A 24355-nucleotide genomic window follows, 5' to 3' on the forward strand; every position below is an offset into this window, starting at 1 on the left:
TTGTATATTCATGTCATGGTTATCCTAATTAAAATGATTTGCCAGGAACGTGCTGTTTATTCAAAGATAGAGCTTTATTGACACAAAACACAAACGCATCCAGAAAAAAACTGTGTACAAAGCATCGGAGACACACAGCACACACAACAAATATCCCTCGCTCACGGGAAGCAGCACCGTCAACCCCTCGCGGCCGCCTCTGAGCTGTAGGTAACCGGCAGCATTCGGTCCATTTAGCAGACGTCTGTGGTGCGTTGTCCTGGATGTCTATGGTGGCGCACTTCCAAATGTCCACCTCAGGCGCAGCCAGCACACTCTGTCTCGCTTCCAGCAGCTGTAAAATCAATCAATAAAGACAATCAGTACTGCGTGATATACTGCTTATGGACACAACACATCTATGAATGCACCTGAAAAATATTCACATTAACCAAACGGATCTAATCTTACCCTCTTTTCTTCTCGACCGACTCCGAGCTGAACTCTTCACAGCTTCTGCCCGCGATGCCACATCTGGTTGTTTCTACCTGTTCCTGCGTGCTGTCTCGTAATATGTCTTACAGGCAGCTGGAAAACAATTAAATGAGAGTGGTATGAATAAAAAAAAAACATAAGTCACAGTAAAACTAAACAACGAAAGATGAAAAAGTAAAAATTACTTACACACAATGGCGTAATTATCAGCGTCATGCTATTCCACCACTAAATTCACTATTGAGACTTTTTTATGCGATAAATTAACTGTGTAGAGTTTGAATATAGGCAATTTTACAAACGTTGATGGCCAACTGCACATTTTCTCCGATGTTGTCAGAAGCTTCAGTCTGACGGGACAGCCAGCTGGGGGCGGCCGGGATCGCCTCCCTGCTGGCCGGCCAGTGATGCTCACAGACACCACTGTTAGCTGGAAGTCTGAAAAAGTAGCCTACACGGGCTGTACAAAAGGCCGTCAATCAGGAGTGATTGTTGTGAGTAGCCTACAAGTTGGAGAATAGCGCGGACACACACCTCACACCGCGCGCACCACCCGGAGAAAAAAGTGAGAGAAAGAAAAAGGAGAGGTCGCAGTTCGGACGATGACTATCCAGTTGAGATTGTGTGTGTGTGTGCGTCCTAGAAATCTGACCACACACAAACACACGTAGTAGAGCTACCCACACCCATGTTTCTACTGTTGCTTAATTAAATATAACATCAAAAGAGAGAAGTTGTCTGAGTCGTGTTTTAAACAGACACAACTGGGGCGAAGTTGGGAACCAGAATCAGCTTTAAATACAGTCCTAATCTAGTCCTCACTAACACGGGCCCAATTATAGTAACTACATGAAAACTTCACTGTTGTTGCATGAAATGTCGTTTGTGTTTAGCCTACATCATCATTTTCTATCATGTGAAACAAGACCCAGCCTAGTGGTGAAGCTGCAGACAGATTCTTAACAGTGTGCTCCTCAGCAGTCAGCTCCCCCTGCTGCTCATAAGGTGCTGCTCTGCACCCCTTTCGTTTCAGACCCTCCCACCAGCCTTTGGGCCACGCCTCCTCATTTACATTGACATGTTTTAAGTCCAAACGAAAAGGCAATATTAAATGAAAATTAAAATCCAATGTTAAATTTAAATTCAAAAGCCAAATATTAAATTAAAATTAAAATCCAATGTTAAAAGGAAATTCAAAAGCCAAATATTAAATGAAAATTAAAATCCAATGTTAAATTGAAATTCAAAAGCCAAATATTAAATGAAAATTAAAATCCAATGTTAAATTGAAATTCAAAAGCCAAATATTAAATGAAAATTAAAATCCAATGTTAGATTGAAATTCAAAAGCCAAATATTAAATGAAAATTAAAAGGCAATGATAAATTGAAATTCAAAAGCCAAATATTAAATTCAAAAGCCAAAGCCAAATGGAAAATTTAAAAAATAATAATAATATTTTTAATTTGATCTTGCTTTGTTTTCCCCTTGGACTTTCAATTTCTCTTTGGACTTTCAATTTGAATTATGAATAAATATTTCCTCCATACCAGTAATCCTACTTCTCTGAATAAGTGACAAAATAACGCCAACATGTTCCTATTTACATGTTGTGATTTGTAGAGTCACAGCGTGTACAAAAAACAACGTAACATGAGACACAGCCATCTTCTAACCGTAAACAAACCGGGAACTATATTCTCAGGTGGAAGAATATAGTACTTGGGCGGAGTGATATGCTCGCAGCAAGCCTGTCTGAGAATATAGTTCCCGGTTTGTTTACTGTTAGAAGAGATGCATGTGTCTGTTTGATTTTTATTACACATTGTAACTCTACAAATCTAACATGTAAATAAGGCTATGATAGCGTTATCTAATTGAAGCAGTAGGCTAGTTGGAACCAGTTACCTGCAGGATCTGTGCTGGGCTAAGCTAATGCTGGAGCCGTCAGACAGAGTCACAGCACGCACAGAGATGAGAAGGGTATGTATGGACTTGTCTAACTCTGGGGGTTACGGTGAATAAGCTAAATTCCCAATAAGTCAGGGTTTTCCTTTAAAATGCTCGTGTCATTCAGAACATAAGACAACACAAGAGTTTACTTGCAATATGTAATGTTTTGACTTCATGAGTGGAGGTTGCTTAAAGGTGCCCTGCCACATGTATTTCATTACTTGGTGATAATGTCTGAAGTTCTACCATGGACTCTAACATTTTTTGTGGAAAAAATGCCTTGGTTACCTTGTTTCAAGCCATTCTAGCATGGTATAGAAAGCCTGCAGTAAGACTCAGCTCGATTTGTGCCAGTTCTCAATAATATTCAACAGGCTAAGCTGCTTGACTCTGATTGGCTAACAGCTAGCCAATGAGAGCCTGACTGTCAGAATCCTTTACCCAGTGCAACTGGGCGAGCTCATGAATAGTAATGAGCTCAGGCAACACCACGTGAGACTGACCAGCTTTTATAATTGGTCTGATTTCTCTGCTTATTTCTTTTCACTGGCTAGAAGTGACAGAGGAGGTAGCAGTTCATTTTCACATTCACGACATAACACAAACACATATGGACCTAACATATTTAAAAAATACAAGTAAAAACGGTTTTGTGTGGCAGGGCACCTTTAAGTGATTGGTGTCGTTAGAGTCAACGGAAATATATAGTTGTGTGTTATCGGCGTAGAAATGCTAGTTGATATTGTGCTTTCTAATAATTTGACCAAGTAACATGTTAAGAAGAATAGCAATGGGCCAAGAGCGGAACCTTGTGTAAAGGTACTGAAGATGATCAAGAAGATCCGATTTCCACACAGAAAGACCTTCTAGACAGATAAGAACAGACAAACCTAAAACCACTCTTGAAATGCCCTCCCTTTATTAAGACATTGAATTAAAATACTATCGTCAGTGGTGTCAGAAGCCGCAGATAGATCCAACAGCAGTAAAACAGTGTGTTGACCACAGTCAACTGACATTATCCCTTACATAAAGAGAAACATAAAGTTTAATAAATCCCAAGTAATCAATGGTAAACCTTGTTGTCTATGTTTTTGTTGACAATTGTTTGAGCTTTAAATTTGAATGAACTGCCTCAAATGTAAACTCATCAAAAATAAATGTGGTTTATAATCTGAAAATTTTTAATAAAATACATTTATGCTGTTGAAAACATTACTAAGAATTTAGATTTAGTCTGGTGAGTTCAGCACAGCTCTCCCTCTCTACACTTAAAATTAAATAGAAAGACAAGCACAGGAAGATACAACTGAACTCATAAGGACACAGTCGAATGTGTTATTGTCTAAAAATAAATCTAACAAAAACACTCTGAAAAACTATTTCAAACTTAAATAAAATAAAATCCAAATGTCAAAAATAATGTACATTTTTGAATTAGAAAATTTGTCCAGACAGAAAGACACAGGAGACAAAGTGAAGACATCAGATCATCTTAATGCTCAGCTTCTTATTTATTGTCACCGTACAGCAGATAAAGATTCACATTAGAGTTTCAAACCTCCACCAAACATCAACTGGCTGTCCTGAACTACAAAGATGTTTTCTTTGTAGAAAACATGTTTTTTGTTTTTTAGACTAGTTGCTGTTCATGCAGTGATTAACACCCGATCAGACTATATATGTGTTTCCATTTAAAGATTATGGGCCCTACTTTCCTGCTACTGAACACACAACTGACTTTTCTTTCACGTTGCAGCGAGCTGCGACTGCCTTAAACTAGGGCTGCACAATATGCTGTTTTTATTAATCGCTATCGCGATATCAACTTGCACAATAAACACATCGCTAAAGGCTGTGACATATCGCGAAAGCAAAATGAAACTTTCATTATTTTTTTAGTGCTGTCTTTTATATTCAATTCAATGTTCAATTTGTTCAATAAAACAATGTTGGAAATGGTTGTTTTTTGTTGTTTTAGATTCAACAAACTTGTATTTTAGTAGAATACTGAAAGAAGTAGAACTGAGAACACTTTAATATTTGTTTCCTTATCACAAGTGATATCGTTATCGCCATATTCAACAACTTATCGCATATTTTTCTCATTTTGTGCAGCTCTACTTTACACCACCACAGACGGTAACAAGACTTACAAATGTCAGTTGGTTTTCTTGTGCTGGTGCCCAGTTTCAGGAAAATAAGACCTGTGAGATTAAATGCTTAATGAGAGAAAGAGAAATAAATCACAAGAGATGAGCTGATATTCTGCTGGACGTTGGTCCTGGAGAACTACAGCACAGGACGGACCTTCATGCTGATGGTCTTCAGGGAGTAGTTATAACCTTTCCAATGTACCCACTCCACTCCAACATAACTGATAGTGCCGTCAGCCCCCCAACGATAAATGCCGTTCGGATTTGTATGGCCACAGCCGTTGTACCAGAAGGCCCCCAGGTATGATCTGGCACAGTTCCCTCCAGAGTTGTCCTGGTCTTTGTCGAAGGTGGAGAACTTCATTCCGTTGTGATAACCAGGGAGTCTCCTACAGAAACACAGTGTTTGTCAAAAAGTACATGAGACTATTTGTAATGCCATTGAAAAAAATAAAAAATAAATACTATATATGGATGATAGAAAATAAACTCAACCCACTCACCTGCCCCTCCACTGAATCCAGACACACTCAGCACAAATCCGCCACCTGCTGCACCGACGGAGAACGAAGAGTACCGAGCGAACGCTTTTCTCCCCTCAAAGTCCTCCATTTTCGACAATTTTTTTTTTTTTTTTTCTTTTTTTTTTTTTTTTTACACACACACACACACACACACACACACACACACACACACACACACACACACACACACACACAAACACACATTTATGGTACTTACCCACAGCTAGTACCAGCTCTGCTTGGCTCAACCGAGGTGCCCGTCCATTTTCCATTGCAGATTTAGTACCGCCTCATGCGTGAGGCGAGATTGGCTGGTCCATACATACATTCAGTCACATACATACATTAATGAATTCATAGTCATACGTTCAATGAGCAGCGATGAATGTATGACTATGAATTAGTTAATGTATATCTGTGACTGAAAGTACAGTATGCATGGTTATGAATGGAGGAAGGAAACTACCGTGACCTAACGCGACACATATACAGAACGTCGAAGGTGTGTTTTTTGTGATTCTCGGCATGTGGCTGTTTGCCAGAAGACACATTTTGATTCAGAAGAAGTTGGAGGCAGTAAAAAAAAAAAACGCCGCTGGCTAAACTATTTAAAAAGGGGGGGGTTTGTTCACCCCCATCTGTCGGTAGCAATGATGCTGCAGTGATTAGTGACGATTCTCTCCGACCAATCAGTAGTCTTTAGTCTGCAGGTTTTCACGTCACCTTTTGGTATCACCTCAGCTTGCTTGGAACCTCAGTGGAAGTGATACTAAAAGAAGTACCTGTTGGCAGGTACCAGGGACTTTGTTTCATAATGGAAAACCAAAAAAGGCGAGTAGAGTCGAGTGGAGCCCAGTAGGTACCATGTAATGGAAAAACGCCATTATAGATGTGTGCAAATTGGTACCAGTTTATTATCTTGTACAGATGTGTAGTAAATTCAGGAAGAGAACTAACTTATCTAAGGACTAAAGGTTTTTTGGTCAAAATTCCATTTCTGGAGTTACACAACAGAATTTAATGTGCAAACTTAATGAACAGTTACTTTTATGAAGTCATGACTTGGTTTGGTTTCATTTCTCACCGAGCCAGTACTCTCCAGCACCGTTACCAAAGCCGGTCTTGTATTGATCCCAGCCCCTGTAGAAGTTCAAAGTGCCGTCCATCCTCCTCTGGAACACCTGGGGGGATGGGATGGGGGTTAACTAGCTAAACACACGAAATATCTGACAGCTCATGATTCCAAACAACGTTTTTACTGGAATGTGATTTATTGTGAAGGTCCAACAGGTTGACTGAATACTCACCGTCCACCGTCCTCCTTCTGAAGTCATGTCACAGTACACCTACACACAAACACATTCATCAGTAAATGTGATCATTTAGTGGTTTAAATGTGTACATTAAGTTTACACTAATGAGCACAGCAACACAGAATTTGTGGATGCAGACTTTTCAGAAATTAAAATAAAACTCAATAACATGAATTACAGTGCCTAAACCTAACCAATTCAACTAGGCAACAAATACTAGCCAATCCGATGCAGAGCAGGGTGGGACATAGCTTTGCCATCCTAGGAAACGCATGTTTGAATCCCGGGTACTAGGGCTGCGGAAGTTTTGACTGTGATTTCGATATTGGCTCCTAACGATCACAAACTGTAATCTTGCCCAACCAATCATTTGTATAGCAAAATAACGAATGAAAACAAACATCAGAAAATCAATAATCTAATCTATGCAGAAAAACATCTTTGTAAATCTGTGTGTATGATGTTTACAAAACAACCAGTAGAGGTAACGTAGAGGGGAGGAGCTTGACATTGTAATTGCGTTCAAGAATCTTGGGGTCACATTGGACTCTACATTAACCTTTAAAAGTCACCTGAAGAAAGGTGTCAAATATTTTTTTTATGTTCAAGGCTCTGTATGGGCTTGCCCCACGTCCTTTAAATTAATTCAATAAAAAGATGGCTGACAGCAGCATTGGCACCAGGGTGCACCACATTTGGACAAACTGTGCTGTCTGTATAAGGGACGTAAATATTAGAATAGCCTCCTACGTGCAATAAGGCATTGTCCTAAATATTCTACTTTTGAGACTCAGTTCAAACAATGGCTTAAAGGCAGGGTTGGTAACTTTTTCCAATATACACTATTTATATTGTTTAAAATGATCTTTACACCATGACAACCCAGAAGTATACCTTGACAGCAGACCTCTTTCCATTGGGATAGATGGTGTACACTCCACTGGGTTTGCTGTTTTCTTGCAGATAGATGGCACTGCAGTCAATCGGTCGGAGGAGCTGCTGGCAGCTGGCCAACAGTGGAGCCAGCAGGAGGAGGAAGACTGAAACCAGCTGGGACAGAAGAGATGTCATTTTGACTAAGGTTTTAACAGTTTGGCCTCTAGCTTCATGACAGTGTTGACAAAGTCAGCTATTAGAGTCAGAATGGTGGGGCTAATTAACAAAAATGATCTGAGTGTGTTGTCCATGTAGTGATTGTACATTGTAGTGATTGTGATTGGTTTAAAGAAATGCAAACAACCCAGAGCATTTCTTTGTTCTATCCCAGAATGCATCTGTGGTTTAGCCAGACCTTACTCCACGGCACTGTGGAGATAGAGCTGGCAGACTATCCCTGTAACAACCATCTAATCTACTGATGTCAAGCTTCTTTACAGTTTCACAGAACTTTGAGATTTGTATATTTTACAAATCTCAAAGTTATTACAGTTCACAAACTTACCTTCATTATCAGATTTCTGCTGAAATGAATCAACTGCTGATGTAGATCTGTCTGATGCTCTGAAAACACAATAAGAGTAAATGAAAAATGGTAACACTTAATAATAATGGTACATAAATTATGATTACAACTTTACAAGACAGAACAATGCCAGAAATCTTGGTGTAGTCATGGACTCAGACCTGAATTTCAACAGCCACATTAACACAATTACAAAGTCAGCCCATTATCACCTTAAGAATATATCAAGGGTTAAAGTACTTAAGTCTCAGCAGGATTTGGAAAAACCTGCCCATGCTTTTATCTTCAGTAGACTTGACTACTGCAACGGTGTCTTTACAGGTCTCCCTAAAAATCAACCAGACAGCTGCAGCTGATTCAGAACGCTGCTGCTGCTAATTGATGCATTAATTAAGATATTGTTCCTGCATTAAGTCATGCTTGAGATACTTTTAATCCTTGTACAGTACTGATAGTTCATGAAGTACTACATGAATGAATTCAAGCTTTTTCATGCATGAAGTCATGATAATTAATGTACCATTATTACAAAGTGTTACAAAAATGTTTAGTTTCAGTCAACAAACTCACAGGCAACAGATTATGTGAATGAAGAATAAGAAGTGTTGGTGTTTGGGGTATCATTGGATAATCCGTTATTCATTTGTAATTAGAAAATGAATACCAAAACATCTAAAAATTGTAAACAGTGTTTGGATGTTTTTTCAATAATTTTTAATTTTTTGATTCTGAGACCAGCAGACGATTAAAATATTTAATCGCGATTAATCGCATTAATGTCATAGTCCACTCGCAATTAATCGCAATTAATCGCACATTTGTCTCTATTCTAAATGTCCCTTGATTTCTTTTTGTCCCATTATTTTTTCAAATTTTAATGCTCTTATCAACATGATACAACAATATACTTTTAAAACAGTGCCTGAACCGAAATATGTATATATATATATATATATATATATATATATATATCAGAGCATCAGAGAGAAGCGCAAGCATTTACCCAGCACCTAAATAAGGCACTGAAACCCGCAATACTATTCGATCCGGTAGATAACGGTCGTTAAGGCACCGGTGCCGTATTAGCACCGGGTCTCGGACCTCCCCGTCCACCCCAAAATAAAAACTCTTCAGATCTACATGATTCACGTGGAAGACATTCAAAACGGTGATTTTCGCCAAAAGGCGACTAGTTTGCAGGTATGTACTAATCTTTGGCTGGCTCGCAACCCCAAAACAAGTGTGCCTGTTGTTGTGTTTCCGGTCTAGCTAGATCCGGTGTGGTGTTGTAGCTTTTCTAACGTTACTAGTTGTTGCAATTGCATGTGAAAAAAACTAACAAGTTTGCTAGGCCAAAAACAACATTAATCTCGTGATGAAAAAATGTACGTTGTTAAAAAACAAATATGTTTGTCATTAATTACAAATGAACTACAGATTATCCAATGATATCTTTTGGTGTTCAGGTTCTGGCCTCACTTCTTATTGTATTCAAAAATACAATAAGAAAAGAACAACAGAGACAAGATTTTCGTTTCACAAAAGACAATTTAACCGGAACAATGTTAACGCACTAATGTTACCTTAAAGACTCAAATGTATCACACACGATTGCCAGAAATTTCATTAAACTGTCACTTTTCTTTTCTTATGGTTAAAATGCAACAAACTTTTCTCCACTTTTCTGTAAATTCAGTCATTTTGTGTTGAACAAAAATCCCCAAAAGACGGTCATGTTGCCACAGCTGATCTCCCAGTCTCTGTAATGTCTCTGGTTGGATGCTTACCTGTCTGAACTCAGCTGCAGGTCGAACTGAAGAGTCTTTGTGTCTTCAGAGGAAACAAGCTGCTGCTTTCTGCTTCAGTCGGTCACAACTTCACTACTTATATCTGCAGAAGGCTGTGATGTCACATCGCCTGCCCTTTTTACCAATGAAGACATACAATTCCAAGGAACTTTTCTAAGTGTGTATTTAGTTTAAACCAAATATTTGAACGTCAGCCCAGGTAGATATTAAATAAATAGAATAAGATCATGTTTCTCTTAAAAAACAGAATTGTGTTACCAGAGGACTTCTGCATTGTGTTTATTTAGTCATTGATACCCGGATCTCTTTCTGATGATTTCTGTTTATTCAAAAAGGACATCCTTACTAATGAACATGGCCTGCTCCAGCTTTTCTCCAAATGAATAAAGGGGAGAGGGAAAGGGGCTCAAGGGATTTATAGATGCAGGACCACAGAATAAGAAATAAAGGACTGAACTTCAACACAGAGCCCACATTGCACCAGATAAAATTTTAAGAGAGAAGTAATCCAATTTTATGTAATTATAAAAAGTGATATATAGGCAGATATGATGAAACATATTACAAAACATAAAGCAAAAAGATGCCCATAACAACTAACCGCATAAACAGTAGAACAAACCAGCAATAGCAGCAGGAGCAGGGCTAGAAGGGGGGCACAGGGTGACATCCCGCCCCCCTGGAATAAGATTGGCCCCACTTGGTGCCCCCACCCGCTCCAATACATTGGACTAGAGTGCTGTCAATCTGACACTTGTGATTTCCATTGGATCAGAGTACTGTCCATAGAAATGAAATGGATCGAAAGGCCACTGAATGGTTTCCCGTTGTCATTTGGTACAAAACAAAATGGCAATAATTGTTAGTTGTCATAGTGACAATACGCATCAGTGGGGTCGTAAACTGTATCGCAGCTCGCTGGGAGGAGAGTCGCCTGACGCAGCTCAGGATACGTTCTTGGAGATGCAGGGAGTAAAAAGGGACAGACCCAGCGGCAGTGGGTCAGCGGTCCGCTAACGTCAGATCCAGCAGCAGTGGGTCAGCGATCCGCTAACGTTAGACCCAGCAACAGTGGGTCAGCGATCCGCTAACGTCAGACCCAGCAGCAGTGGGTCAGTGATCCGCTAACGTTAGAGCCAGCAGCAGTGGGTCAGCGATCCGCTAACGTTAGACCCAGCAACAGTGGGTCAGCGATCCGCTAACGTCAGACCCAGCAGCAGTGGGTCAGCGATCCGCTAACGTTAGACCCAGCAGCAGTGGGTCAGCGGTCCACTAACGTTAGAGCCAGCAGCAGTGGGTCAGCGGTCCACTAACGTCAGACCCAGCAGCAGTGGGTCAGCGATCCGCTAACGTTAGACCCAGCAACAGTGGGTCAGCGGTCCACTAACGTCAGACCCAGCAGCAGTGGGTCAGCGGTCCGCTAACGTTAGACCCAGCAGCAGTGGGTCAGCGGTCCGCTAACGTCAGACCCAGCAGCAGTGGGTCAGCGATCCACTAACGTCAGACCCAGCAGCAGTGGGTCAGCGGTCCACTAACGTCAGACCCAGCAGCAGTGGGTCAGCGGTCCACTAACGTTAGACCCAGCAGCAGTGGGTCAGCGGTCCACTAACGTCAGACCCAGCAGCAGTGGGTCAGCGGTCCGCTAACGTTAGACCCAGCCCGCTGTTCAGCTCATTCTCTGTAACTGATGCAGCATGAAAGCACGGCGGAACCACCAAGCCAGCCAGCCGGTGTTATTTGCTAACATTAGCTTTCTTTCTCCGCCTTAATGTTACCCTCTCGCCACATCACTCACAGAAAATGAGACGAATAAAGTGTCACTGGTGGCGATAGCAGAGCGCTTTGTGTGGATGAAGCATGAAGTTAATCTGAATAATTTCTGCTGGCTCTCGTAATGTTGGTAGAATGGGCACCCATACAGTATATGGAGGTTTACTCTTCAACGCAGCGGGCCCAGGTTTGATTGCGACCCATGGCCCTTTGCTGCATGTCATTCCCCCTCTCTCTCCCCTTTCATGTCTTCAGCTGACCTGTCAAAATAAAGGCCGAAAATGCCCAAAAAATAAAATAAAGTCTGCTGCTCTGACCATTCTGCTACGTTGATTTGAATGGAAATGGCCTTTCAATCCATTTTATTTCTATGGTACTGTCACTTGGCATATGGCACAGTGTGCTTGTAATTAATAATAGATCATGTAATAATTTGGCGTTTGGACTCACGGTTTTTAAATTAAAAAAGCTAATTGAGGGATATAATCATCATTAAATGGACATGTTTGACTGTCTACCCCTCCCTTCTCTACTCCCTCACTGCACAAATCACCATAGCAACAAGTTCTGCCACACACACACACACACACACACACACACACACACACACACACCCCCAAGTGCCGTTATTAATCACTACTCTTACTTTACCTTGCAATTCTTATTCCATTTACTCTTTTATACTTTTCAATTTTCATCTAGTTTTATTTTACATTCTTAATTTAGTTTTATGTAACTTATTATTTATGTCTTGTGATTATGGCTTTCGTTATTTCCTTCCCAGCATTAAGCAAACATTTACACGCCATTCGGCTGGTAGTGCCGGATGTCTACCAGCTGGATACATCCTGCAGAGGAACGAAATTCGATATCAACTGAAATATTTATATAAAGGAGGGATCTGCTCCTGCTCACTAAATAAACATTGTCAAAGGCATACAAGTGTGCATCTAGTTTAATTTATAATGACATGCTTCTTTTTTATCAGTTCATAATTCTAATGACATGTAAATGAGAGAAAACTCTTAAAGATAGATGTGGGTTATAATAACATCCGTTTATATATGCAACAGATATGAGACAAGTTTGATCCTGCAGGATCTCAAAATTGACTGAATCACTCATATATTCATGGACATATATATCAACTCATTTCAACATTCACAGGCACATGATTAACTCAGCCACCACCCCTCCCCGCAAGGTCAGCAACCTCTCTGCATGTGGCCGTACCATATATATATAAAATGGATAGAAAGACAATTTAAATTCAAATAAACGCAGCAGAATGGTCAGAGCAGCAGCTATTTTCATGTGTACCATTACCATGGTAACATATAAACTTCCGATAATGAGCCGACTGCTGCTGGGTCTAACATTAGTGGTCTGCTGACCCACTGCTGCTGGGTCTAACGTTAGAGGTCTGCTGACCCACTGCTGCTGGGTCTAACGTTAGCGGACCGCTGACCCACTGCTGCTGGGTCTAACATTAGAGGTCTGCTGACCCACTGCTGCTGGGTCTAACATTAGTGGTCTGCTGACCCACTGCTGCTGGGTCTAACATTAGTGGTCTGCTGACCCACTGCTGCTGGGTCTAACGTTAGCGGTCAGCTGACCCACTGCTGCTGGGTCTAACATTAGTGGTCTGCTGACCCACTGCTGCTGGGTCTAACGTTAGCGGTCTGCTGACCCACTGCCGCTGGGTCTAACGTTAGTGGTCTGCTGACCCACTGCTGCTGGGTCTAACGTTAGTGGTCTGCTGACCCACTGCTGCTGGGTCTAACGTTAGTGGTCTGCTGACCCACTGCCGCTGGGTCTAACGTTAGTGGTCTGCTGACCCACTGCTGCTGGGTCTAACGTTAGTGGTCTGCTGACCCACTGCCGGTCTACGTTAGTGGTCTCTACCACTGCTGCTGGGTCTAACGTTAGTGGTCTGCTGACCCACTGCTGCTGGGTCTAACGTTAGCGGTCTGCTGACCCACTGCTGCTGGGTCTAACGTTAGTGGTCTGCTGACCTGGGCGGTAAGTGGGTTACCCACTCTGGGTCTAACGGCTGACCCACTGCTGCTGGGTCTAACATTAGCGGTCTGCTGACCCACTGCTGCTGGGTCTAACGTTAGTGGTCTGCTGACCCACTGCTGCTGGGTCTAACGTTAGTGGTCTGCTGACCCACTGCTGCTGGGTCTAACGTTAGTGGTCTGCTGACCCACTGCTGCTGGGTCTAACGTTAGTGGTCTGCTGACCCACTGCTGCTGGGTCTAACGTTAGCAGTCTGCTGACCCACTGCCCAACCCGATCTCACTCGAAAGCGTACAAATAACACGGGTTTCTACCATGCAATGTGTACGTGAAAGTGAAATTCTACGTGCATTACATACGCGGAGCGCTCCAATTGAAGTCATGGGGACCGGTGCGTTTTATATGCACGCAGCTCGCGTCACCACGTTGTGTGTTATCGCGAGAACAGCATCACACACAAAAACATAGATATGGTTGGGTTTAGAGAAAGAATGCAGGGAAAGGCTTTAATAACACAAGAAAATCACAAAAACACACTAATAAACGGTTGGGTTTAGGGGAGAAACATTGGGAAAGGCTTAACAAAAAAACACTACAAAGTCGCAAAAACGCGCCACATAAACACGCTAAAAAACGGCCTAAAATCGCCAAACACGGGACGCGAACCCCGGTCTCCTGGGTGAAAGTCCTGTGTTTTACCCATCCACCACCCCAACCAACCTCCTTTCATACTATTAACGCAGTGGTTTCCATTACTGTAATTGGAGCGCTCCGCGTATCTGCTGTACGCACAATTTCAGTTTCGCGTACACATTGCACGTATTTCACAGGTAGAAACCCGTGGTATTTGTACGCTTTTCAGTGAGACTGGGCTGCACTGCCGCTGGGTCTAACGTTAGTGGTCTGCTGACCCACTGCTGCTGGGTCTAACGTTAGTGGTCTGCTGACCCACTGCTGCTGGGTCTAATGTTAGTGGTCTGCTGACCCACTGCTGCTGGGTCTAACGTTAGTGGTCTGCTGACCCACTGCTGCTGGGTCTAACGTTAGTGGTCTGCTGACCCACTGCTGCTGGGTCTAACGTTAGTGGTCTGCTGACCCACTGCTGCCGGGTCTGTCCCTTCTTACTCTGATCCAATGGAAATCACAATTGTCAGATTGATAGCACTCTAGTCCAATGTATTGGGTGGGGGCCACCAGGTGGGGCCAATCTTATTGCAGGGGGGCTAGATTTCACCCTGTGCCCCCCTTCTAGCCCTGCTCCTGCTGCTATTGCTGGTTTGTTCTACTGTTTATGTAGTTAGGCCGGTTTGGTTTGTTGTTATGGGCATCTTTTTGTTTTATGTTTTGTAATTGTGTGTCATCATATTTGTCTATATGTCACTTTTTATAATAATACAAAATTATGTTACTTCTCTCTTAAAAATGTATCTGGTGCAATGTGGGCTCTGTGTTGAAGTTCAGTCCTTTATTTCTTCTTCTGTGGTCCTGTGTCAATAAATCCCTTGAGCTCCTTTCCCTCTCCCCTTTAGTCGTTTGGGAGAAAAGCTGGAGCAGGCCATGTTCATTAGTAAGGATGTCCTTTTTGAATGAACAGAAGTCATCTGAAAGAGATCCGGGTATCAATGACTAAATAAACATAATGCAGTCCTCTGGTAACACAATTCTGTTTATTTAGGAGAAACATGATCTTCTTCTCTTAATGTAATATCTACCTGGGCTGATGTGCAAATATTTGGTTTAAACTAAATACACACCTAGAAAAGTTCCTTGGAATTGTATGTCTTCATTGGTAAAAAGGGCAGGCGATGTGACATCACAGCCTTCTGCAGATATAAGTAGTGAAGTTGTGACCGACTGAAGCAGAAAGCAGCAGCTTGTTTCCTCTGAAGACAGAAAGACTCTTCAGTTCGACCTGCAGCTGAGTTCAGACGGGTAAGCATCCAACCAGAGACATTACAGAGACCGGGAGATCAGCTGTGGCAACATGATCGTTTTTTGGGGATTTTTGTTCAACCCAAAATGACTGAATTTACAGAAAAGTTGAGAAGAAGTGTTTTGCATTTCAACCATCAGAAAAGAAAAGTGACAGTTTAATGAACTTTCTGTTAATCGTGTGTGATACATTTAAGTCTTTACGGTAACAGTGCGTTAACATTGTTCCAGTTAGATTGTCTTTTGGGAAACGAAAATCTTGTTGTTGTTCTTTTCTTAGTGTATTTTTGAAGGGGAGCAGTGAGGCCAGAACCTGAACACCAAAAGTCAGAGCATCATTGGATAATCTGTAGTTCATTTTTAATTAATGAAAAACATTTCAACGTTTCTGGTCTTGCGTTGTTTTCCATTTGTTTTTCTCTTATAACAGTTAACAAATATATGGGTTATTCATTTTCTAATTACAAATGAATTACGGATTATCCAATGATACCCTGAACACCAACACTTCTTATTCTTCATTCACATAATCTGTTGCCTGTGAGTTTGTTGACTGAAACTAAACATTTTTGTAACACTTTATAATAATGGTACATGAATTGTCATGACTTCAAGCATGAAAAAGCATGAATTCATTTATGTAGTACTTCATGATCTACCAGTAATGTACATGGATTAAAAGTATCTCAAGCATGACTTAATGCAGGAACAATACGTTAATTAAAGCTGCAAGCAGCGATGTACGGGCCCTTGCGCCTTTGCGAGCATCGGGGTTACTGGCAGACGCCACTCCTTGCAACCGTGCATTTGCGCGGCACTCAGACACCGCAAATCGTCACCAATGAAAAGGGAACTCCCTGCCGAGTTCAATGATACTGCACACAAGACTTTACGACATACATTTCATTAGCTGTGAAAGGGCAAAGCAAACCTGGGGCAAACCTTTAACAATACAAAAGGAAGTCTCTGCTGAGTTTATTGTTACCTCACATAAGACTCTACCTTAAACAGGTTACCAGTTATGAAAGGGGCGTGGGTTTTGCATAGGGGGCGGGCCAAACCATCACAAATTATTAAGGAACTCTCTGTTGAGTTCAATGATACCTCACACAAGACTCTACACTAAACGGGTCATTAGTTATGAAAAGGGGCGTAGCGAACGCATAGGGGGCGGGTCAAACCATCACCAATCAAAAAGTTATTCTCTGCTGAGTTCAATGACACCTCACACAAGACTCTACCTTAAACGGTTCAAATGTTATGAAAGGCCTGAGTAAGTGGGCGTGGATAAAGTACAGGGGGTGGCTCAGTATCACATGTAGACCACACATTATAATTTTTGTTTGTCATATAAGGCTGATTTCCTGTTGCTATGACCAAAAGTCAATATTGGCATGTATACGTCCTCAGGCCTGGACTCTTGTTGATTGTGGGAAATTTCAAGCAGATATGACAATGTACACTTTAGTTACAGCCAACTTTAGTTACGCCCACACTGTTTGAAGAAAAGTTTTTCTTTTAATAACTTTTCATCGTTAAGGTGTTGGGATGATACAGACCAAGTTTGAAGTCCATCGGATGAAATCTCTAGGAGGAGTTTGTCAAAGTATAGCACCTTGACATTTAGGCCTACTTCCTGTTGCCACTAGGGGGCGCTATGACTTTAAAGGAACACGCCGACTTATTGGGAATTTAGCTTATTCACGGTAACCCCGTACAGTATGATTAAATTCATAATATTTTCCATACATCTCGCTGTATAAGCTGTCTGACCGCTCCAGCATTATTAGCCTAGCACAGATCCTGCAGGTAACTGGTTCCAACTAGCCTACTGCTCCGAATTGTGACAAAGTGACAGCAAATAGCAGCCTTATTTACATGTTGTGATTTATTAGTTACACGTGTACAAAAGCCGTCGTAACATGAGACACAGCCGTCTTCTAACCGTAAACAAACCGGGAACTATATTCTCAGACAGGCTTGCTGCGAGCATATCACTCCGCCCAAGTACTATATTATTCCGCCTGAGAATATAGTTCCCGGTTTGTTTACGGTTAGAAGACGGCTGTGTCTCATGTTAGGTTATTTTTTGTACACGCTTTCACTCTACAAATCACAACATGTAAATAGGAACATGTTGGCGTTATTTGGTCACTTATTGGGAGCAGTAGGATTACTGGAACCAGTAACCTGCATGTTCTGTGCTGGCCTGATGCCGCTGGAGCCGTCAGACAGCCTTACAGCACCCATGGAGATGAGAAGGGTATGTATGGACTTGTCTAACTCTGGGGGTTACGGTGAATAAGCTAAATTCCCAATAAGTCGGCGTGTTCCTTTAAGTAAATATCGGCCTTTTTTTGTCCTCAGGGTTGGACTCTTATGAATCCTGAAAAGTTTCGAGCAAATTGGACAATGTACACTCAAGTTACACCCACTTCCTGTTTTGATGGCGAAACGCATAAAATGGCCGCCCCGCCACGGCCATGCCCTAGGACGAAAAGTTTTTCTTTTAACAGCTTTTCATCTTTAACATCGTAAGATGGCACAGACCGAGTTTGAAGTTGATCGGATGAAATCTCTAGGAGGAGTTCGTTAAAGTACAACATGTGGAAACGGCCAAAATCGCAAAAAGTTTGAACTTTCAATTAAAAATGGCGGACTTCCTGTTGGGTTTAGAGTATGGCTCCAAGTTTTTGTGCGCCTATTCCCGAAACCCTTAAAATACGTGAATTTTCACCAGACTTGATGCGACTGCCAATTTTGGGGAATTATGTATGTTGAGCCCCTCAAAAAGGCAATTCATTTTCCGTAATAATAATAATTCCTTCAGTTTCAATAGGGCCTTCGCCGCTGTCGGCGCTCGAGCCCTAATTAATGCATCAATTAAGATATTTAAATCATGATTTATGATTTATTATTCATGTCTTCGTCTTCAAAAAACTGACCAGTCATAGCATTGGACATATATACTCTGAAGAATTGTAGAGTTGTTATCATAATATATGTACCATTATTATTAAGTGTTAGCATTTTGATTCATTCTTATTGTGTTTTCAGAGCATCAGACAGATCTACATCAGCAGTTGATTTATTTCAGCAGAAAACTGACAATGAAGGTAAGTTTCTAAACTGATATTTTACAAATCTCAAAGTTCTGTGAAACTGTAAAGAAGCTTGATATCAGTAGATTAGATGGTTGTTACAGGGATAGCCTCTCATTGCCAGCTCTATCTCCACAGTGCTGTGGAGTAAGGTCTGGCTAAACCACAGATGCATTCTGGGATAGGAGAAAGAAATGCTCTGGGTTGTTTGCATTTCTTTAAACCAATCACAATCGTCTTGCACGGCGCTAAGCCTCAGACACAGCGATGGTGGCCATGCTAAATAGTCTCAGGAAGGAATTTCTTTTTGCAAACTGCAAAAGAAAATGCCACATACAATAATAAATAAAGTTATTACATAGCTATTTAAATTAGCTGGATACATGGTTAAACCTCATTGGCTTTTACCAGTGTATCTCTGTGTGTACTTCGTCCACAGCAATCCCACCAATCGGTCCCAAAACCTCCCAGTTAGAGAGGAAATGCCCTAAATACTTTCTTTGAAAATCTTTAAAATCATTCCCTGAAAGAACCAAGCAGGCCTGGCTTGTTGCACGATCCAAATTTTCTTCAATACTTGATATTTTCAGTGTGTAGCTTGCTGCCTCAGTTTGTTGTTGCTACTTATAGCAAAGGGATTTTCAGAACGGCAACACACAGAGAGCGGAAAAGGCCTGACGTCATGTCAGTGTCAATGTACTTCCATTGCTCCAGACTACTACAGGGACAACCCACGCAGATCATTTTTGTTAATTAGCCCTACCATTCTGTCTCTAATAGCTGACTTTGTCAACACCGTCATGAATCTAGAGGCCAAACTGTTAAAACCTTAGTCAAACTTACATCTCTTCTGTTCCAGCTGGTTTACGTCTTCCTCCTCCTGCTGGCTCCACTGTTGGCCAGCTGCCAGCAGCTCCTTCGACCGATTGACTGCAATGCCATCTATCAGCAAAACAAAAGCAAACCCAGTGGAGTGTACACCATCTATCCCAATGGAAAGTGGTCTGCTGTCAAGGTATACTTCGGGGTTGTTGTGGTGTAAAGATCATTTTAAACAACATAAAAAAGTGTATATTGGAAAAAGTTACCAACCCTGCCATTGTTTGAGCTGAGTCTTACAAGTAGAATATTTATGACACTCCCTTAATGCATGTGGTAGGCTATTCCAATATTTACTTCTCTCATACAGACAGCACAGTTTGTCCAAATGTGGTCCACCCAGGTGCCAATGCTGCTGTCAGCCATCTTTTTATTGAATAATTAAAAAAATGTGGGGCAAGCCCATACAGAGCCTTGAACATAAAACAAACATATTTGAAACCTTTCTTCAGGTGACATTTAAAGGTTAACGTAGAGTCCAATGTGACCCCAAGATACTTGAATGCAATTACAATGTCAAGCTCCTCCCCTCTATGTGTCACCTCTACTGGTTGTTTTGTAAACATCATACGCACAGATTTACAAAGATCTTTTTGGTATTCTATAAAAGACCTGATTTAGTAAGCCAATACTGAACATGTGTCATTGCAGATGTAAGAATTAAGGTGGTTTCTTGGATGTTTTTTGTAAAAATTACTAAATCATCTGCATACATTTGAATAATTTTTTTTTTTAAACACATCAGGTAACAGTAGAAGTAGTGAATAAAGATTGGCTAGTATTTGTTGCCTTCATTAGTTGGATTGGTTAGGTTTAGGCACTGTAATTTGTGTTACTGAGTTTTATTTTAATTTTTGTAAATTCTTCTGAAAACTCTGCATCCACTGATTCCGTGTGGCCCTGCTCATTAGTGTAAAGTTAATGTACAAATTTAAACCACTAAATTATCACATTTACTGATGAATGTGTTTGTGTGTAGGTGTATTGTGACATGGCTTCAGAAAAAGGACGGTGGACGGTGAGTATTCAGTCAACCTGTTGGATTTTCACAATAAATCACATTCCAGTAAAAACCTTGTTGTCTGGAAACATGATCTGTCAGATAACTTGTGTGTTTAGCTAGTTAACCCCCCATCCCATCATCCCATTCCCCCAGGTGTTCCAGAGGAGGATGGACGGCAAGGTGAACTTCTACAGGGGCTGGAAAGAATACAAGACCGGCTTTGGTAACCCTGCTGGAGAGTACTGGCTCGGTGAGAAATGAAACCAAACCAAGTCATGACTTCATAAAAGTAACTGTTCATTAAGTCCACACGTTAAATTCTGTGTAACTCCAGAAATTGAACTTTGACCAAAAAACCTTTAGTCCTTAGATCAGTTAGTTCTCTTCCTGAATTTACTACACATCTGTACAAGATATTCAACTTTTAGTAATTTGCACACATCTATAATGGCGTTTTTCCATTACATGGTACCTCGACTCGCCTCGACTCTACTCGCCTTTTTTGGTTTTCCATTGTGAAACAAAGACCCTGGTACCTGCCAACAGGTACTTTTTTTGTATCACCTCCGCCGAGGTTCCAAGCAAGCTGAGGCGATACCAAAAGGTGACGTGAAAACCTGCAGACTACTGATTGGTCGGAGAGAATCGTCACTAATCACTGCGTCATCGTTGCTAGCGACAGATGGGGGTGTCCTGAACAAACAGCGGTGTTTTTTTTTTTTACTGCCTCCAGCATCTTTTGAAACAAAATGTGTCTTATGGCAACAGCCACATGCCGAGAATCACAAACAACACACCTTCGACGTTATATGTGTGTGTCGCGTTAGGTCACGGCAGTTTCCTGCAGTGTCGCTATGACGACCAGCCACCCTTGCCTAACACATGAGGCGGTATTAAATATGCAATGGAAAATAATAACACAGGGCACCGCGGTCGAGACGAGCCGAGCTGAGCTGAGTAGAGTAGAGCTGGTACCAGCAGTGGGTAAGCACCATAATTGTGTGTGTGTGCGTGTGTGTGTGTGTGTGTAGGTCTTGACAACATCTACTATCTGACAAAGAACAAAAAGAGTGAGCTGCTAGTCGACATGGAAGACTTTCAGGGGAAAAAAGTGTTCGCTCGGTACTCTTCGTTCTCCGTCGGTGCAGGTGACGGATTTGTGCTGAGTGTGTCTGGATTCATTAACGGAGGGGCAGGTGAGTGGGTTGAGTATTTTCTATCATCCATATATAGTATTTATTTACAGTACAGGCCAAAAGTTTGGACACACCTTCTCATTCAATGTGTTTCCTTTTTATTTTTCATGACTATTTACATTGTAGATTCTCACTGAAGGCATCAAAACTATGAATGAACACATATGGAATTATGTACTTAACAAAGGTGAAAATAACTGAAAACATGTCTTATATTTTAGATTCTTCCAAAGTAGCCACCCTTTGCTTTTTTGATAACTCTGCAAACCCTTGGTGTTCTCTCAATGAGCTTCATGAGGTAGTCACCTGAAATGGTTTTACCTTCACAGGTGTGCTTTGTCAGGGTTCATTAGTGGAAGTTTTTCCCTTATTAATAAAAAAAACAAAGGGTGGCTACTTTGAGGAATCTAAAATATAAGACATGTTTTCAGTTATTTCACACTTTTTTGTTAAGTACATAATTCCATATGTGTTCATTCATAGTTTTGATGACTTCAGTGAGAATCTACAATGTAAATAGTCATGAAAATAAAAAGGAAACGCATTGAATGAGAAGGTGTGTCCAAACTTTTGGCCTGTACTGTATATTCTTTTTTTCAAGGGCATCACAAATAGTCTCATATACTTTTTTGACAAACACTGTGTTTCTGTAGGAGACTCCCTGACTTATCACAACGGACAGAAGTTCACCACCTTCGACAGAGACCAGGACAAATGGCCTTGGAACTGTGCCACATCATTCCTGGGGGCGTTCTGGTACAACAGCTGTAACTATGCAAATCCGAACGGCGTTTATCGTTTGGGTACCAACAGCACTTTCTCTGCTGTTGGAGTGACGTGGCAAACCTGGAAAGGTCGTGACTACTCCCTGAAGACCATCAGCATGAAGGTCCGTCCTGTGCAGTAGTTCTCCAGGACCAACGTCCAGCAGAATATCAGCTCATCTCTTGTGATTTATTTCTCTTTCTCTCATTAAGCATTTAATCTCACAACAGGTCTTATTTTCCTGAAACTGGGCACCAGCACAAGAAAACCAACTGATATTTGTAATTCTTGTTACCGTCTGTGCACAATATGAGAAACATATGCGATAAGTTGTTGAATATGGCGATAACGATATCACTTGTGATAAATAAACAGATATTAACGTGTTCTCAGTTCTACTGCTTTCAGTATTCTACTAAAATACATCAGTTTGTTGAATTTAAAACAAAAAAAACAATCATTTCCAACATTGTTTTATTGAACAAATTGAACATTGAATTGAATATAAAAAGCAGCACTAAAGAAATAATGAAAGTTACATTTTACTTTCGCGATATGTCGCAGCCTTTAGCGATGTGTTTATTGTGCAATTTGATATCGTGATAGCGATAAAAAAAACCAGTATATTGTGCAGCCCTAGTTTAAGGCAGTCGCAGCTCGCTGCAACGTGGAAGAAAAGTCAGATGTGTCTCCAGTTGGGCCGCTGCAGCAGGAAAGTAGGGCCCATAATCTTTAAATGGAAACACATATATAGTCTGATCGGGTGTTAATCGCTGCAAGAACTGTTAACATGATTCTAAAAGAGTCTGAAAAACAAAATGAAAAGTATGAAACCATCTTTGTAGTTCAGGACAGCCAGTTGATGTTTGGTGGAGGTTTGAAACTCTAATGTGAATCTTTATCTGCTGTACGGTGACAATAAATAAGAAGCTGAGCATTAAGATGATCTGATGTCTTCACTTTGTCTCCTGAGTCTTTCTGTCTGGACTAATTTTCAAATTCAAAAATGTACATTATTTTTGACATTTAGATTTGATTTAATTTTAGTTTGAAAATAGTTTTTCCGAGTGTTTTTGTTAGATTTATTTTAAGACAATAACACATTCGACTGTGTCCTCATGAGTTCAGTTGTATCTTCCTGTGCTTGTCTTTCTATTTAATTTTAAGTGTAGAGAGGGAGAGCTGTGCTGAACTCACCAGACTATTATGAAAATCAAAATTTTTAGTAATTTTTTCAACAGCATGAATGTATTTTATTACAAATTTTCAGATTATAAAACCCATTTATTTTTGGTGAGTTTACATTTGATGCAGTTCATTCAAATTTAAACAATTGTCAACAAAAACATAGACAACAGTTTTTACCATTGATTACTTGTGATTTATTAAACTTTATGTTTCTCTTTATGTAAGGGATAATGTCAGTTGACTGTGGTCAACACACAGTTTTACTGCTGTTGGATCTATCTGCGGCTTCTGACACCATTAACGATAGTATTTTAGTTCAATGTCATAAAAAACTGTGTGGGCATTTCAAGAGTGGTTTTAGATCTGAGATCTGTCACACACACACACACACACACACACACACACACACACACACACACACACACACACACACACACACACACACACACACACACACACACACACACACACACACACACACACACACAATTCTTCAATCGACCACATCGTTTGTTTCAGTGGTGTAGTCTATATTTTTGTAGTGAGTATACTGTGATTTTCCCCTCCCAGCCTCATACTCGCCTGTCCCAGAGAGACGCACTGTGATGTTTACGAATACGAAGTGTACACGGACGATAGACGTTTCAGTATTGATGACGTTTATTTAAAGCCCTGGAAAAACAACACTTAAAGTTGAGTCAGATTTAACTTTTTGAGAAATGCAACCGAACCTGAACACAACAGGACATCACACAAATGACCCATTTAATCAGGGCCGGTTCTAGCCCTTTGGTTGCCCTAGGCGAGATTGA

General features: G+C 40.9%; 2 protein-coding genes across 2 annotated transcripts; one reads left to right on the top strand and one right to left on the bottom strand.

Moving 5' to 3' along the window:
- Window positions 1-3922: 3922 nt before the first annotated feature.
- Window positions 3923-7491, bottom strand: LOC120551560 (microfibril-associated glycoprotein 4-like). Its single transcript, XM_039789052.1, has 6 exons — window positions 7315-7491; window positions 6415-6453; window positions 6192-6288; window positions 5539-5579; window positions 5083-5189; window positions 3923-4969 (listed from the first exon to the last, which is right to left on the bottom strand). The coding sequence occupies exons 1-6, from the start codon at window positions 7489-7491 to the stop codon at window positions 4720-4722; spliced, it is 711 nt and encodes a 236-aa protein (XP_039644986.1). The 3' UTR covers window positions 3923-4719.
- A 7836-nt stretch (window positions 7492-15327) lies between these two features.
- On the top strand, window positions 15328-22828 carry LOC120551383 (microfibril-associated glycoprotein 4-like). The gene is made up of 7 exons (XM_039788800.1): window positions 15328-15411; window positions 18469-18527; window positions 19372-19527; window positions 20371-20409; window positions 20548-20644; window positions 21426-21590; window positions 22244-22828. Exons 2-7 carry the CDS (start codon window positions 18522-18524, stop codon window positions 22495-22497), a joined length of 717 nt encoding a protein of 238 aa, XP_039644734.1. The 5' UTR covers window positions 15328-15411; window positions 18469-18521; the 3' UTR covers window positions 22498-22828.
- Window positions 22829-24355: the final 1527 nt, after the last annotated feature.

This window comes from Perca fluviatilis, chromosome 21, assembly GCF_010015445.1.
Source record: "Perca fluviatilis chromosome 21, GENO_Pfluv_1.0, whole genome shotgun sequence".
Taxonomy (NCBI): domain Eukaryota; kingdom Metazoa; phylum Chordata; class Actinopteri; order Perciformes; family Percidae; genus Perca; species Perca fluviatilis.

What these genes read in the sequence shown, in the direction of transcription:
- LOC120551560 (XM_039789052.1), bottom strand. Translation starts at nt 7,491, where the DNA reads ATGACATCTCTTCTGTCCCAGCTGGTTTCAGTCTTCCTCCTCCTGCTG. An exon ending in CAGAAGGAGGACGGTGGACG is followed by an intron (nt 6,289 to 6,414) that starts GTGAGTATTCAG and finishes CCATCCCCCCAG; the next exon opens with GTGTTCCAGAGGAGGATGGA. An exon ending in CATTCATAACCATGCATACT is followed by an intron (nt 5,190 to 5,538) that starts GTACTTTCAGTC and finishes TCGAAAATGGAG; the next exon opens with GACTTTGAGGGGAGAAAAGC.
- LOC120551383 (XM_039788800.1), top strand. An exon ending in GAAAGTGGTCTGCTGTCAAG is followed by an intron (nt 19,528 to 20,370) that starts GTATACTTCGGG and finishes GTTTGTGTGTAG; the next exon opens with GTGTATTGTGACATGGCTTC. An exon ending in TGCTGGAGAGTACTGGCTCG is followed by an intron (nt 20,645 to 21,425) that starts GTGAGAAATGAA and finishes GTGTGTGTGTAG; the next exon opens with GTCTTGACAACATCTACTAT.